The following is a 17,805-nucleotide window of genomic DNA, read 5'->3' as shown; positions in this document are numbered from 1 at the left end:
CAATACTCAGGTTGGCTGTGTCGTTGACACAATGCTTAATTGGTACTAATGAGCCCAAAGTGTGCCAAGAAAATATCCCCTACACCATTACACCAACACCACCAGCCTGAACTGTCGATGCAAGGCAGGATAGATCCATGCCTTCACGTTGTTGACACCAGATATTAACCCTTCGATCAGCAGAAATGGAGTCATCAGACCAGGCAACTTTTTTCCAATCTTCTATTGTCCAGTTTTGGTGAGTCTGTGTGAATTGTAGCCTCAGTTTCCTGTTCTTAGCTGACAGGACTGGCACCTGGTGTGGTCTTCTGCTGTTGTAGCCCATCCACCTCAAGGTTGGATGTGTTGTGTGTTCAGAGATGCTCTTCTGCAGACCTCGGTTGTGACGACTGGTTATTTGAGGTGAGGCTGGTTTATACTTCTGTGTGAAGTGCACACATATGCTTTGGTGTAGCCTTCATGTGGTGGCATAGCCCTCGCTGTGGCTGATGCTGACATGCATCTACAAAAATGTAATGTCGCAATGACATGTAGTGCAAACTCTGGGATTGGTCGGCTTGGTAGATTTGATGAGTGTGGGTGGTGCTGAGAGCCGTGAGCCAGATGGATCAAATGTTTACAAGTGTTGAGTCCCATGAAGAAGCTCCAGATGCAGACTGTTGTTTTGCATTTACCTTATGATTGAAGTTGTTGCATGTCCGCTGGCTCACACCTCTGAATGAGTGAGTTTTAGCTACTTGTACATTTAAGGTACACAAAACACCTGCAAAGAAACTCGACACAAAGGAACATAAAAAATTACTGCCAGCTAGCATTTCGGAAGTGTAATTGCAGAGCAACACAAACAGCATACAGAAGTATAAATGCACGGCTACACTGTTCACTAAAGTGTACGATCACATCACTGTGATTATCAAGTTATAACACATCATCAACTACTCATATTTAAATCCCGCTGAGGCACAGAAAGATGTGCAGAGTGCTTGTCATAAATCACATTTTATCAGTGTTTTAAAACAAATATAATTTATTTTAGCTTTCAGACATTTAAATACACATAACTACTTGCAAAACTTACCATTTAAGGTTTATAAAATTATGGGGGTCTGATTATAATAATAATACATTTTTATAATAATAATACATTTTATTTAAAGGCGCTCAAGGGCACCGTACAACCAACAAGAGCAATAAAACAACAAGAGAAATAATAAAATATACACAATAATAGTGCAGAAAAAAATTAAGTGTTAAAAGCTTTCTTAAATAAGTGGGTTTTGAGTCTTGATTTGAATAGTGTGAGGGAGTCAATGTTTCTGATGGCAGGTGGTAACGAGTTCTAAAGCCGCAGAGCAGAGCGGCTGAATGCTCTTTTGCCCATAGTCGAAAGACAAAAAGAGGGAACAGACAAGTGGAGGGAGAAAGAAGATCGCAGGGTGCGAGAAGGAGCAGAAATGTGGATGAGGGCAGACAAATATGGAGGGGCGAGATTGTGGATGTTTGAATGCTACATCAAGATTTTAAAGTCAATTCGAAAATGAACTGGTAACCACTGAAGCTGCTGCAGGACAGGGGTGATGTGATGAGAAGAAGGAGTTCTGGTGATGATACGGGCAGCTGAGTTCTGGACCAACTGAAGCTTACAGAGGGATTTATGAGTGAGACCAAAGAGAATAGAGTTGCTGTAATCTAAACAAGATGTGACAAGGCTATGGACAAGAACAGCAGTGGTATGAGGGGTAAGAGAAGGGCGGAGACAGTGAATGTTGCGTAGGTTGAAGTAAGCAGACCGGGTGATGTTATTGATGTGAGAATCAAAAGATAGGGTGCTGTCAAGGATGACATCCAGACTCTTAACCTGTTTAGAGGGATAGATGGAACAATCGTCAATTGAAAGAGAAAAGCTGTCAGTTTTGGAGAGTGTTGATTTGGTACCAACAAGCAAAACCTCAGTTTTTGAACTACTCAGTTTGAGGAAGAGAGAGCCAGGACTTGATTTCTGCTAAGCAGGCTGTGAGGGATGTAGGTGGAAAACAAGAAGAGGGTTAGCCTGAGAGATAAAGCTGGGTGTCCTCCGCATAGCAGTGAAACTGTATGTTCTATTTGTGGAGAATATCACCAAGTGGAAGGAAATAGATGTTAAAAGCAGGGGGCCCAGGACTGAGCCCTGGGGTACACCCAAAGAAACTGTAAAATGCTGAGAAGTGAATGATTTAAGTTGAATGGATAATGATTTAAAACAGTTAAGTGGGGTATTGGTGATGCCAAGAGTGGATATAGTCTAGTGATGAGGGTGCTGTGACAAATAGTGTCAAAGGCCGCATTCAGGTCGAGGAGAATGAGAATAGATATTAGTCCAGAATCAGCTGCCATAAGAAGGTCATTGGTGATTTTAATCAGGGCAGTTTCCATGCTGTGGTTATAAACCGAATTCTGACTTGTGCAACTCTGATATGAATCTCTATGGTTTCAGCTATCATGATATGAGTGAATGAGCTATCATTCATTTTCTTTTCAGCTTATTCCTTTTATTAATCTGGGGCCACCACAGTGGAATGAACCGCCAACTTATCCAGCAAATGTTGAACGCAGCGGATGCCCTTCCAGCTGCAACCCATCACTGGGAAACACCTATACACTTTCATTTACACAAATTCACTACCGTCAATGTAGCTTACCCAATTCACCTACAACACAAGTTTTTGGACCTGTGAAGGAAAGCGGAGCACCCGGAGGAAACCCACGCAAACACGGGGAGAACATGCAAACTCCACACAGAAATGCCAACTGACCCAGCCGAGGCTCAAACCAGTGACCTTCTTGCTGTGAGGTGATTGTGCTGCGTGACTGTGATGCTCGCTATTATGAGATCACAGAAATTGTTAAGAAATAAACTAATTCAGTTAAACTTTCTCGCATGCACGCACGCAGACACACGCACGCAGACATACGCACACACACACACACACACACACACACACACACACACACACACACACACACACTCACTACTGTGCTCATCTTTTTTGTTTGATGGGAATGTTATACACTCTCAGAAATAAAGGTACGTGAGCTGTCACTGGAGTAGTACCTTTTCAAAAGGTTCACATTTGTACCTGATGGGTTCATATTGGTACCTCAAAAGTATATATTAGTGCCTACAAATTTTAGGAGAAACACTTTTGTACTTTTTAGGTGTTGAAAAGTACCCTTGAGGTATTAATATGGACCTTTTAGGAACAAAATTGTATCTTTTGAAAAAAATACCACCCCAGTGACAGATCTTATACCTTTATTTCTCAGTGTACATACAGACATACTACCTGGGGACTACAACACTGCTTTAATGAGTTCTGCTTTCATGTGTGACCTTTTAATTGGAAAAAAAATAATAATAATGGCTTAATAAAATTTAATTAATATCCTAATATGTTAGTGAATTATCTGAATAATATTTACCTCCAACATCTCCAATGCCCCACACACAATATAATGAATGTAGTTAGAAACAAAAGAAACAGTGATATTATTAACAATTATGTTCTATTATTCTAAATTTGATCTTATGTTTATATGTAATTGTTTTAATACTATTAAGGGAATCACAGATAATATTATCAGCTTTACCAGCTTAGTTACAATTCATTTTCTGTAAATATATTTATCAGTGAGGATGCCGGCTGAAATATTTTCAAAGTCAAGATGAGTTTAGCTGTCTTTTTAAACCAGGGGTAAAATATAGCGTAAACCAGAGGATTCAGACCTGAGTTAGCATGCACATTCCACATTAAAACATTTATAGTTGTGGAGGAGCTTACAAGTAAAGTACAGATATAGTATGGGATATAGCAAAGCAGATAAACAGACACAATGATTCCTAAAGTCAGAGCAGCTTTACTCTCAGATTTCCTCTTCACTGAACCCTCCGTTTCACATTTACCACCCTTCATCAGAGAGTTTATAACCTTCACTTGCTGATGAACAACATAGAAAATCCTCAAATATAAAGTGATCATTATGAGACAGGGAAAAATAAAACAAATTGACAAATCAATGACTGTCCAGCTAAAACTCATCATGATTAAACACTGTCCATAACACACATCTGTTTTTTGTGAAGAGTTTAAGTTTCTATTATTAATTACAAAGGCGATGTTATAAGCTGAGTAGCAAACCCAACTCAGACAGATGCTCTTTAACATGTTAGTGATGGTTATTTTCTGTGGGTACAGTAAAGGGTGACACACAGCCACATAACGATCAACAGCAATTAAAACTAAATAACTGAGAGATGCAGAGAAAATAAGCACAATTAATATTAAATACAGAAAACAAAAGGTTTCTCCAAAGTACCAACACCTCTCAATCAGCCTGATGGCCTCCACAGGCAACACAATAAGTCCAATAAGCAGATCATTTACAGCCAGAAAGAGAATAATCATGTTGGTTGGAGTGTGAAGCTTCTTGAAGTGAGAGATGGAGATGATCACCAGCAGGTTCAGAAACACAGTCCATGCTGACAGCAGTGAAAAGAACACATACATGATGATATATTCATGTCTATAGCGTCTCCCTTTGACACATGATGAGTTGATGTTAGGAAAGCAGTATTGAGTCTCCTGATCCTCTGTCTCATAGGCCATGAGTGAGTCTCCTCCTGTTAGGAGTTTGTTCTGCTCTCCTTTCTGTCCTCTCATTTATACAGTGTCTGCATCACTCATCGGCCCAATCAAATGTTGAAGAAATAAAGAAATAAACAATAAGAAATCCTCCCAGTCTACTGTTTATAGTTGCTATAGTAATGCAAGCTTGTTTTGATCTTCAATACTTATTTTCTCTATTTTTAAAGCTAAATACTACATTTATTATTTATACATTTTTTGTTGTTTTTTGGGTTATTTTAAAGGTGTAAAGACCTTTAAAACTGATGGGTTAAGCAGTGATACGCCATCCACATTATGTACTGCATTACTCTTAAAGCATACCAAAAGTATTATTAAACCTCCCTGTTCCGATCTTACCATCCACCCATTACCATTGCAGATCATTGTTACAGAACAAGGAACAAGTTCCCATCTACATGTCAACAGATTTAGGTCAATTTGCAAACGTTTAATATAATTCCGGCCTTTTGCCCATACTGTATGACAGGCATTGTGGAGCTCTTATATTAACCCTTTGGTTAGTGAGTTACACAGTAAAAAATCTCATACGATGCCCTTTGCAGAGCTGCATAGATATGTTAAATGCACTGCAGTCACTGCTAAGTTGATTAGCACTGTTACAACTAAACCTGGTAATGCTGTATCAACTAGATGACCAGTGGAGACACATTAACAGTTATTGCCTCAACTATTTTAAAAACCATCATATTGCCCTGTTCATGTCTGTATTCAGTACTCAATGTGATAATGAAGGATATCATTAGCAGTCTCACTGCATTTTTCTGTGTTTTAGTCTATCATTTGTTCACAGCACCACATATACCCTCACTGGCCACTTAATTAGGTACAGATGAAATGATTTGAGCTTTATGACATGGTGTGTTATACTGCTGAAAGTAGCCATCAGAAGATGTGTACATTGTGGTCATAAAGGAATGGACATGGTCAGCAACAATACTTAGGTTGGCTGTGTCGTTGACACGATGCTTAATTGGTACTAATGAGCCCAAAGTGTGCCAAGAAAATATCCCCTACACCATTACACCACCACCACCAGCCTGAACTGTCTATGCAAGACAGGATAGATCCATGACTTCACGTTGTTGACACCAGATATTAACCCTTCGATCAGCAGAAATGGAGTCATCAGACTAGGCAACTTTTTTCCAATCTTTTACTGTCCAGTTTTGGTGAGTCTGTGTGAATTGTAGCCTCAGTTTCCTGTTCTTAGCTGACAGGACTGGCACCTGGTGTGGTCTTCTGCTGTTGTAGCCCATCCACCTCAAGGTTGGATGTGTTGTGTGTTCAGAGATGCTCTTCTGCAGACCTTGTGACGACTGGTTATTTGAGTTGAGGCTGGTTTATACTTCTGTGTGAAGTGCACACATATGCTTTGGTGTAGCCTTCATGTGGTGGCATAGCCCTCGCTGTGGCTGATGCTGACATGCATCTACAAAAATGTAACGTCGCAATGACATGTAGTGCAAACTCTGGGATTGGTCGGCTTGGTAGATTTTGATGAGTGTGGGTGGTGCTGAGAGCCGTGAGCCAGATGGATCAAATGTTTACAAGTGTTGAGTCCCATGAAGGAACTCCAGATGGAGATTGTTGTTTTGTATTTACCTTATGATTGAAGTTGGTGCATGTCTGCTGGCTCCCGCCTCTGAATGAGTGAGTTTTAGCTACTTGTACATTTATGGTAAAACAAAACACCTGCGAATAAATTTGACACAGAGGAACATAAAAGCCTACTGCCAGCTAGCATTTCGGAAGTGTAATTGCAACACAAACAGCATACAGAAGTATAAATGCATGGCTACACACAAGGTGGGTGCTGTGGGTCACGCTGATCACTCGATGCAGAAGTATAACAGTCTTCCATTTCTGTTGTCGCCAAGTAATGAGTGCGAGCACTTACAGTATTTCACGCGTGCAATCAGTGTCCATGCATGCTAAAGTTGATTTCAAGCAGAATGTCTTTATTTTGTGCAGGTGAATAAAACAAAGCCTCAATCTTTGCTTCTCCTTTCTTCATTCTCATGTGAATATAACATTCGCTCCTTGTACACACAGCACATTTTCCCACACTAGCAAGCAAGTTACCCTTTAGCACCATCAAAAACCGTGTGCTTTCCCATTCCTGACGCTCTTCCGCGCTTTCACAGGCACCTTAGTTATACTTATCAGTTATCGACACCTAGTGGACAACAAAAATCACTACAACACAAAAAAGTGGCTCCTACAAGAAGTATAAACCAGCCTTTACTGTTGCCTTTCTGTCAGCTGGAACCAGTCTGGCCATTCTCCTCTGATCTTTGGCATCAACAAGGCATTTGCACCCACAGTACTGCCGCTCACTGGACATTTCCTCTTTTTCAGAATTTTTTTCTGTAAACCCTAGTGATGGGTGTGCATGAAAATTCCAGTAGATCAGCAGTTTCTGAAATACACCAGCCTGAAATGATCAGCCCTGGTTGGTCACTGAAGTGTAAGATCACACTGGTGTGATTATCACGTTATAACACACGTCGTCAACTGCTCAAATTAAAATCCCGCTGAGGCACAGAAAGATGTGCACAGTGCTTGTCATAAATCACATTTTATCAGTGTTTTCGAACAAATAAAATTTATTTTAGCTTTCAGACATTTTAATACACATAAATACTAACAAAACTTACCATTTAATGGTTAATAAAAATATTATGGGGGTGTGATTATAAGCCGAATTCTGACTTGTTCAACTCGGGTTTGAATCTGTATGGTTGCAGCTATCATGAAATTAATTAATTCATTCATTAATTCATTTTCTTTACAGCTCAGTCCCTTTATTAATCAAGGGTCACCACAGCGGAATAAATCGCCAACTTAACCCATCACAGGGAAACATCCATACACACTCATTCACACACATTCACTACTGTCAATTTAGCTTACCCAATTCACCAACAACACAAGTTTTTGGACCTGTAGGGGGAAAGTGAATTAGTAAATTTTCTGAATATTTTTTTATACCTCCAACATCTCCAATGCCCCACACACAATATGTTGAATGTAGAAGAAACCGTGATATCATTAACAATTATGTTTTATTATTCCTAATTTGATCTTATGTTTATATGTAATTGTTTTAATACTATTAAGAGAATCACAGATAATAAAATCCACCATTATGAGAGACAGATTTACCACTTTAGTTACAGTTCATTTTCTGTAAATATATTGATCAGAGAGGACGCCGGCTGAAATATTTTCAAAGTCAAGATGAGTTTAGCTGTCTTTTTAAACCAGGGGTAAAATATAGCGTAAACCAGAGGATTCAGACCTGAATTAGCATGAACAGTCCACATCAAAACAGTTATAGTTGTGGAGGAGCTTACAAGTAAAGTACAGATATAGTATGGGATATAGCAAAGCAGATAAACAGACACAATGATTCCTAAAGTCAGAGCAGCTTTACTCTCAGATTTCCTCTTCACTGAACCCTCCGTTTCACATTTACCACCCTTCATCAGAGAGTTTATAACCTTCACTTGCTGATGAACAACATAGAAGATCCTTGAATATAAAGTTATCATTATGACACAGGGAAAAATAAAACACATGGACAAATCAGTGACTGTCCAACTAAAAGTCATCATGATGAAGCACTGTCCATAACACACGTCTCTTCTGTGTGAAGAGTTTAAATATCCATTATTAAATGCAAAGGCAGTGTTATAAGCAGAGTAGCAAACCCAGCTCAGACAGATACTCATTAACATGTTAGTGATGGTTATTTTCTGTGGATACAGTAAAGGGTGACACACAGCCACATAACGATCAACAGCAATTAAAACTAAACAACTAAGAGTTGCTGAGAAAATAAGTCCAATTAATATTAAATACAGAACACAGAAAGTTTCTCCAAAGTACCAACACGTCTCAATCAGCCTGATGGCCTCTACAGGCATCAAAATAAGTCCAATAAGCAGATCATTTACAGCCAGAGAGAGAATAATCATGTTGGTTGGAGTGTGAAGCTTCTTGAAGTGAGAGATGGAGATGATCACCAGCAGGTTCAGAAACACAGTCCATGCTGACAGCAGTGAAAAAAACACATACATGATATTATATTCCTGAATGGAGCGTTTTTCTTTGACACATGATGAGTTGATGTCAGGAAAGCAGTATTGAGTCTCCTGATCCTCTGTCTCGTAGGCCATGAGTGAGTCTCCTCCTGTTAGGAGTTTGTTCTGCTCTCCTTTCTGTCCTTTTATATATACAGTGTCTGCATCACTCATCGCCCAATCAAATGTCAAATAAATAAAGAAATAAACAACAAGAAATCCTCCCAGTCTACTGTTTATAGTTGCTATAGTAATGCAAGCTTGTTTTGATCTTCAATACTTTTCTTCTCAGTTTTTTTAAAGCTAAATACTACGTTTATTATTTTATTTATTCTTTATTATTTCATCGGGTAATTTAAAGGTGTAAAGACTTTTGAACTGAAGGAGTAAACCGTGATACTCCACCCACATTATGTACTGCAATACTCTTTTTCCAATATTCTATTGTCCAATTTTGGTGAGCCTGTATGAACTGTAGCCTTAGACAGTGGGTTACATGTGGTCTGCGGTTGCGAGGCCGGTTGGATTTACTGCTGAGTTATGGTGGAGAAATTAACATTTAATTAAATGGACAACAACTCTGAAGGACATTCCTGCAGTCAGCATGCCAATTGCACACAAATAACCTGCAACATTTGTGTAATTGTGCTGTGATAAAACTGTAGATTATAGAGTGGCCTTCAACCCTTTTAGGTGTACAATCATACCTGTATGATCAGCTCTGGCTGGCCACTGAATTAGACGATCACACCAGTGTGATTATCACGTTAAAACACACGTCATCAACAGAAATATGTGCACATTGCTTGTCATAAATCACATTTTATCCGCGTGTTTTCGAAGAAATATAATTTATTTTAGCTTTCAAACAATTAAATACACATAACTACTTGCAAAACTTACCATTTAAGGATTGTAAAATACAGACGTACGTCTATGGAGATGGCAACACTAATTATTTTTCAATTTATCTGGACGATGTTCTTTATTCATGTAAGATAAACACTGTTTATGTTACTAGAATATCTTCACTATTCCTCTCCCAGATAGACAGTTACTCGTTTTCAGGTATTTCAGAAGGCAATTATGAATAGACAGTGTAAATCCACCAGCTATGATTTCTCCTACAGCGCAGACTAAACATGGCAGCATCCATTACTCGTCATTTAACAAATTAAGAGTTCAATTGCAAAAACCTCTAAATGCCGTCTGAAATTGTCTTAATAAATAAGCATTTTTTATCAGGCTCCTGTGTATAGGTTCAGTTATTTCACTTTTATGGCAAAGAATAAGTTCTTTTCATGGTCTTCAACGTGAAATAAGTCAACACAAACCAAGGAGGCTGAGAATGATGCTCGTTTTCTATGGACATTTCTGAAGGCATGAGGTTTTTGCATCTGAATTCTTTTAATAATATGATCATTTTTAAGCTGTTTAAAACTTGAAATTTATTTTCCTAATCATATATGAGAATCAGATTATCAGATATTCCACAGAATAATCAGAACATTTGTCAACACTAACAGAAAAGGGCAAAAATAAACAGTATATGAACGATATATAGATCATTGGGGTTGGTGGGTCATATGATAAACTTGACATGTTGCCATGGAAACTTTAGAATGAAAAACTCATGAATGCTGGTCAGCTTGATTATTCAAAACTCACATGTGGAAGGCTTCATTGTGGCCAGACTAAGGCACATCTGTGCAATAAAAATGTCGCTACTGTGAGGTGGATAGATTTGGAGGACAGGTGCTCACTAAAGCCGGACATATGCTATGCGGTTTATTTATTTATGTATTTGTTATCGTTTTATTTATAATTCTTTTTTTTTTTTGGGACGATCTGATTATGAGCCGAATTCTGACTTGTGAAACTCTGGTTTGAATCTGTATGGTTTCAGCTATCATGAGATTTATTCATTCATTCAGTTTCTTTTCTGATTAGTCCTTTTATTAATCTGGGGTCGCCTCAGTGGAATGAACCGCCAACTTATCCAGCATATGTTGAACGCAGCGGATGCCCTTCCAGCTCAACCCATCACTGGGAAACACCTATACACTCTCATTCACACACATACACTACTGTCAATGTAGCTTACCCAATTCACCTACAACACAAGTTTTTGGACCTGGGGGGGAAAGCGGAGCACCCGGAGGGAACCCACGCAAACATGAGGAGAAAATGCAAACTCCACACAGAAATGCCAACTGACCCACCCGAGGTTCAAACCAGTGACCTTCTTGCTGTGAGGTGATTGTGCTGCGTGACTGTGACGCCCGCTATTATGAGATCAGAGTTAAATAAGTAGTAAACTAATTCAGTTAAACTCTCTCGCATGCACGCACACACGCAGACACATACTCACACACACACACACGCACGCACGCACTCACTACTGTGCTTATCTTTTTTGTTTGATGGGAATGTTATACACTCTCAGAAATAAAGGTACGTGAGCTGTCACTGGAGTAGTACCTTTTCAAAAGGTTCCCATTTGTACCTGAAGGGTTCATTTTGGTACCTCAAAAATATATATTTGTGCCTACAAATTTTTGTACTTTTTAGGTGCTTATATTTGCCCTTGAGGTATTAATATGGAACTTTTAGGAACAAAATTGTATATTTTGAAAAAAATACCACCCCAGTGACAGATCTTATACCTTTATTTCTCAGTGTACATTCAGACATAAAAACTGGGGACTACAACACTGCTTCATTGAGTTCTGCTTTCATGTGTGACCTTTTAATTGGAAAAAAAACCAACAACATAATTTACAATCTTAATTTGATCTTATGTTTTTATGTAATTGTTTTAATACTATTAAAAGAATCACAGATAATAAAATCTGCCATTATAAGAAACTAGCTTAGTTACAATTCATTTTCTGTAAATATATTTATCAGTGAGGATGCCGGCTGAAATATTTTCAGAGTTAAGATGAGTTTAGCTGTCTTTTTAAACCAGGGGTAAAATATAGCATAAACCAGAGGATTCATACCTGAATTAGCATGCACATTCCACATCAAAACAGTTATAGTTGTGGAGGAGCTTACAAGTAAAGTACAGATATAGTATGGGATATAGCAAAGCAGATAAACAGACACAATGATTCCTAAAGTCAGAGCAGCTTTACTCTCAGATTTCCTCTTCACTGAACCCTCCGTTTCACATTTACCACCCTTCATCAGAGAGTTTATAACCTTCACTTGCTGATGAACGACATAGAAAATCCTCAAATATAAAGTGATCATTATGAGACAGGGAAAAATAAAACAAATGGACAAATCAATGACTGTCCAGCTAAAACTCATCATGATTAAACACTGTCCATAACACACATCTGTTCTGCGTGAAGAGTTTAAATATCCATTATTAATTACATAGGCGATGTTATAAGCTGAGTAGCAAACCCAACTCAGACAGATGCTCATTAAAATGTTAGTGATGGTTATTTTCTGTGGGTATAGTAAAGGGTGACACACAGCCACATAACGATCAACAGCAATTAAAACTAAATAACTGAGAGATGCAGAGAAAATAAGCACAATTGAAATTAAATACAGAACACAGAAAGTGTCTCCAAAGTACCAACACGTCTCAATCAGCCTGATGGCCTCTACAGGCATCACAATAAGGCCAATAAGCAGATCATTTACAGCCAGAGAGAGAATAATCATGTTGGTTGGAGTGTGAAGCTTCTAGAAGTGAGAGATGGAGATGATCACCAGCAGGTTCAGAAACACAGTCCATGCTGACAGCAGTGAAATAAACACATACATGATATTGTATTCCTGAATGGAGCGTTTTCCTTTGACACATGATGAGTTGATGTTAGGAAAGCAGTATTGAGTCTCCTGATCCTCTGTCTCATAGGCCATGAGTGAGTCTCCTCCTGTTAGGAGTTTGTTCTGCTCTCCTTTCTGTCCTTTCATTTATACAGTGTCTGCATCAGATTGAAAAAAAAAATCCCCCCAGTCTATTGTTTATAGTTGCTATAGTAATGCAAGCTTGTTTTGATCTTGAGTTGTTTTACTTCTCTATTTTTAAAGCTACATACTACATTTATTGTTTATTCATTAAAGGAAAAAGGGTTAATCAGTGATACGCCATCCACATTACATACTGCAATACTCTTGTAGAATACTAAAGTATTCTTAAACTTCCCTACCGTAGCCGTTGCAGATCCGGACAAAGAGCAAGGCCCCATCCACATGTCAGCAAATTTAGATCAATCTGCGAAAGTTTAACACCATTTTCGTCCACATGGGACATGCATTCTAGAAAGTGAGTTTTGGTTTTACACAGAAAAATACTCAGCCACCCAGTTTAAACATACAAGGATCTAACAAGCATGATATGCCACCCACATTATTACAATAGTCTTAACACCAGGCAAACAACGAGTGCCGACGAAAACAAATTGTGTTGTCGTTACGCATCGATTCAGGTGTGTTTCCTTCTGGATCAAAAAGATGCACAAGAACACAAAAATCGATTGAAACAAGAGAGTACATTATGCATCTGGTTGGAAGGAGACTGTGGGTAGCACTAGCATCTGTTTTCTTGGTCACAACTGTAAACTGGAACTTCCAATGCACACATGCAAAGCCCAAACAAAGCAATGTTTAGTGCTATTATCACAGTAATTGTCACTCACCACTGAAGGATTCACTCCTGCAAATATATCTGATAATCTAATAATCCATATTATTTGCAAACATTTAAGAAATGTTTTAAAGTGTCTTCCTTCTTTACTTGAAATATTTACATTTTAAGTTACGTGACTTCACTACATAACACTCAAACTCTGATTTATTACCAAATAACCAGAGTGCTCTCTTCAGTTGATGCAGTCTCTACATGAGCTCTACATTGGGCCAATGAGCTCAGACATTAATCTAACGAGAGGTGACATGTGGAACACACCAAACCAAATAGCCAGACTGACGTTAACTGATGAAGCCCATTGGTTTATCACAGCTTTTAAAATGCACCAAGGTGCTTTTAAGCCCCTACCCCAGTCCTACCAGCCGCCCACCACCCTTGCAGATCATTGTTACAGGATAAAGAGCAAGACCTCATCCACATGTCACCAGATTTAGGTCAGTCTGCAAAAGTAAAAAGAAACTATTACAAGTAAACCAGGTACTTCTGTATCGGCTAGATCAGTGGTCTTTAACCTGCAGACCAGTAAACGCTTGACAATTTTACTGCAGACCGGGGTGTTTCCTAGATTGTAGGTTGCTAGGCAACCATCAATCGTTTTCTCAGAGGATGACAAGCTGGCAAAACGTTGCTGTAACTCTGATACAAGTTTTACTTAGGGTGAAAGTTACAAAGCACTGCAGTGTTTGTGTGTTCTGTGTTTATCTGGGATAATTAGTCTACTGAAATATGTATATTCCATACAAGCTGAAGCTGATCGGCCAGTTCTTGTCATGTGACTCAAAGTGCGCTCACAGGATTTATTCAGCTGTGTGCATCTAGAAGCATGTCACGGGGCACACCTCCATTGGAACTTGTGCAAACTCTAAAAAAGACGCGATATGTGAACGGCAATCTTAATTTTTGACCTCCATCAGTTGATCTTGCACAGACAAGGTGGATTCACCTGATTTGTTGACAAATGGGTTGCGGATCCATTTCTTGGCAGTTTGTGTGTCCTTCACTGGGTTTTTTCCCCTTAGCAAAAAAACTTTTCAAAAACGTCCGTTTCTTACTCTTTTTGCTGCTTGTGGTTTAAATTTGTGCGCTCAAGTGACCGAGATGTACAGAGCATCCGAGAAGTATGCATAGCGCTTCACTTTTATCCACATTTTTTTTACGTTACAGTCTAATTCCAAAATGGATTAAATTCATTTATTTCCTCAAGATTCTACACATAAAACCCCATAATGACAATGTGAAAAAAGTACATGTACATCACTGTTCACAGCCTTTGCTTTGAAGCTCTAAATTGAGCTCAGGTACATTCTGTTTCCACTGATCATTCTTGAGATGTTTCAGCAGCTTCACAAAGACTGCGCACGTTTAGCTTTGCACTCTTTTTGCATGCAAATGTGACAGGATACAGGTTAATCTCCACTGCTGTATGGACATCTGTTATGTTAATGTACAAAATAAACCAGATTTAATGTCCACAATTGGGATTGAAGCGTCCTCTTTTATAATTGTTCTGACACACAGCTGTGCTGATGGAGTAAAGCTGAAGTAAATTGCTCTACTTCATTACACACATGCACTGTTTTAAAACGTTTTAAATTTGTAAAACTCACTCTTGATCACATTTGATGATGATTGATGATCCTAGCAAACTGAACAGACTATTTATTCCCTGTTGCTTAGCGCACATCCTGTCTTGTTGATATGATTATACACGTGACTACCGGGACATGTTAATACGCAGCTGTCAGTCAATTTGGTGGGCGGGGGGACTGCTCTCCTACGTCAAGTTGCGGTCGGTCTGAAAACCGCTCCAATTGATCCACCGTTTTTATATTGTTAAATTGAAAAAAAAGGACTGGGTGTGTTTATATCACCTCAAGATGACGGTCTATACACTGTACCTACACATATATATGTCTAAACAGCTTGAAAAGTAGATTTTTCACCATAGGTGCCCTTTAAATGTACAATGTGAGCATTTAATCAACTGCTGAGCAATCAGATCATATAATGTGAGCACATGAATTGTGAGCTTTGGCCTAATATCGTATGCGATCTTCTTGCTCTTTTTGACTTGGTACCTTGCTGAAACCGCAAAGAAGTTGCATAATGTATTTATGGCTAATTTAGACAAATGTGCAAACATTATTTGAGAGAAATAGGCCATTTGTGTACATAGATCTATTTTGTATATAGTTCAGAGCATCACAAATTGGAGCAAAAACAAAAATGTTGTTCATATTTTTGTTCAGTGTATATAGGTTTATGTATCAATCTATTTATTTATCTATTTATATTTCTGTCTGTCCGTCCATCCATCCATCCATCCATCAATCCATCCATCTATCTATCTTTATAGACGGATGAATATAATTTGTTGTATTGTTGTACTGTGGGCTTGTAAAATGGCAGTGTTGGTACAGCAGGCCTCTCTCCAGGCAGTCACATGGGTTGGTCTGTCTTTGTTTACTCTTACTGATCAGTGAAAACATCAATGATGTAACAACTCTGAGGACCAACTATAACATTTTTTATTCATGTGTAATTGATATTGCTGATATTCTAGATTTGCCACTGAACCATTCATTAAATGTGTGAAATATTACACACACACAGACTGAGAACCGTAACACAGCTTTAATGAGTTCTGCTTTCATGTGTGACCTGTTGATTGAAAAAGAATTAACACAATGGCTTGATCACAAATAAATGAACATCCTAAAACATCAATGACTTGCTTTTTTATATGAACATTATTTACCTCCAACATCTCCAATGCCCCACATGAACACACAATATAATGAATGTAGATGTTAGAAACTAAAGAAATAATGATATCTTTACCAATTCTGTTTCATTATTCTGAAAAGTGATCTTATGCTCACTTGTAGTTGTTCTGGTAAGTGATATTAAAAGAATCACACACAATAATATCTACCATTATGAGAGACAGCTTTAAAACATTAGTCACAATTCATTTTCTGTGAAAATATTGACCAGAGAGGATGCTGGCTGAAATATTTTTAGAGTTAAGATGAGTTTAGCTGTCTTTTTAAACCAGGGGTAAAATAATGCATAAACCAGAGGATTCAGACCTGAGTTTGCATACATGGTCCATGTCAAAACATTTAAAGCTGTCGAAGAGATTATGACTAGAGAACAGATATAGTAAGGGATATAGCAAAGCAGATAAATGGTCACAATGATTCCTAAAGTCAGAGCAGCTTTTCTCTCAGATTTCCTCTTCACTGAACCCTTCATTACACATTTATCACGCTTCATCAAAGAGTTTATAACCTTCACTTGCTGATGTACAGCAAAGAAAATCCTTGAATATAAAGTGATCATTATGAGACAGGGAAAAATAAAACACATGGACAAATCAGTTAGTATCCAACTAAAACTCACCATGACTGGACACTCTCCATTACACATGTCTGTTCTGTTTGAAGTGTCAAAATATCCATTATTAATTATAAGGGCAGTGTTATAAGCGGAGTAATAAAGCCAGCTCAGACAGATGCTCATTAACATTTTAGCCATGGTTATTTTCTGTGGGTACAGCAAAGGGTGACACACAGCCACATAACGATCAACAGCAATTAAAACCAAATTACTAAGAGAGGCAGAAAAAATCACCCCAATTATTATTATAAAGAGTCCACAGAAAGTGTCTCCAAAGTACCAACACCTCTCAATCAACTTGATGGCCTTCACAGGTATCACAATAAGTCCAACAAACATATCAGTTACAGCCAGAGAGAGAATAATCATGTTGGTTGGAGTGTGAAGCTTCTTGAAGTGAGAGATGGAGATGATCACCAGCAGGTTCAGAAACACAGTCCATGCTGACAGCAGTGAAAAGAACACATACATGATATTGTATTCATGACTGGAGCGCTTCTCCTTGACACATGATGAGTTGATGTTAGGAAAGCAGTATTGAGTCTCCTGATCCTCTGTCTCGTAGGCCATGAGTGAGTCTCCTCCTGTTAAAAGTTTGTTCTGTTCTCCTTTCTGTCTTTTCATTTATACAGTGTCTGGATCAGATTGATCCGCCCAATTGGAAGTTAAAAAAAAAAAAAAAAATAGAAAATGTAAATCCCCCCAGTCTATTGTTTATAGTTGCTATAGTAATGCAAGCTTGTTTTAATCTTGAGTTGTTTTTCTTCTCTATTTTTAAAGCTAAATACTACATTTATTGTTTTATCTATTAAAGGATAAAGTGGTTAAAAGTGATACGCCATCCACATTACTTACCGCAATACCCTTTTAGCATACTAAATGGAACATGCATTGTGGGAGCAAGTTTTGTTTTTACACAGTAAAATACTCAGCCACCAAGTTTAAACATACAAGGATC

General features: G+C 38.3%; 3 protein-coding genes and 1 pseudogene across 3 annotated transcripts; all 4 read right to left on the bottom strand.

Moving 5' to 3' along the window:
• Nucleotides 1-3,635: 3,635 nt before the first annotated feature.
• Nucleotides 3,636-4,672, bottom strand: taar19s (trace amine associated receptor 19s). Its single transcript, XM_017358096.4, has one exon. The coding sequence runs from the start codon at nucleotides 4,641-4,643 to the stop codon at nucleotides 3,636-3,638; it is 1,008 nt and encodes a 335-aa protein (XP_017213585.1). The 5' UTR covers nucleotides 4,644-4,672.
• A 3,186-nt stretch (nucleotides 4,673-7,858) lies between these two features.
• taar19t (trace amine associated receptor 19t) lies at nucleotides 7,859-10,789 on the bottom strand. The gene has a single exon (XM_017358095.4). It carries the CDS (start codon nucleotides 8,942-8,944, stop codon nucleotides 7,859-7,861), a length of 1,086 nt encoding a protein of 361 aa, XP_017213584.2. The 5' UTR covers nucleotides 8,945-10,789.
• Nucleotides 10,790-11,469: 680 nt separating this feature from the next.
• On the bottom strand, nucleotides 11,470-12,722 carry LOC108191512 (trace amine-associated receptor 13c-like; annotated as a pseudogene).
• A 3,687-nt stretch (nucleotides 12,723-16,409) lies between these two features.
• si:ch211-238p8.31 lies at nucleotides 16,410-17,441 on the bottom strand. The gene has a single exon (XM_017358094.3). It carries the CDS (start codon nucleotides 17,415-17,417, stop codon nucleotides 16,410-16,412), a length of 1,008 nt encoding a protein of 335 aa, XP_017213583.1. The 5' UTR covers nucleotides 17,418-17,441.
• Nucleotides 17,442-17,805: the final 364 nt, after the last annotated feature.

The sequence above is a fragment of the Danio rerio genome, chromosome 10, assembly GCF_049306965.1.
Source record: "Danio rerio strain Tuebingen ecotype United States chromosome 10, GRCz12tu, whole genome shotgun sequence".
In the NCBI taxonomy this organism is placed as follows: Eukaryota; Metazoa; Chordata; class Actinopteri; order Cypriniformes; family Danionidae; genus Danio; species Danio rerio.
The sequence above is the reverse complement of the archived record's forward strand: the minus strand, read 5'-3'. Positions and strand labels throughout refer to the sequence as shown.

What these genes read in the sequence shown, in the direction of transcription:
- taar19s (XM_017358096.4), bottom strand. Translation starts at nt 4,643, where the DNA reads ATGGCCTATGAGACAGAGGATCAGGAGACTCAATACTGCTTTCCTAAC.
- taar19t (XM_017358095.4), bottom strand. Translation starts at nt 8,944, where the DNA reads ATGAGTGATGCAGACACTGTATATATAAAAGGACAGAAAGGAGAGCAG.
- si:ch211-238p8.31 (XM_017358094.3), bottom strand. Translation starts at nt 17,417, where the DNA reads ATGGCCTACGAGACAGAGGATCAGGAGACTCAATACTGCTTTCCTAAC.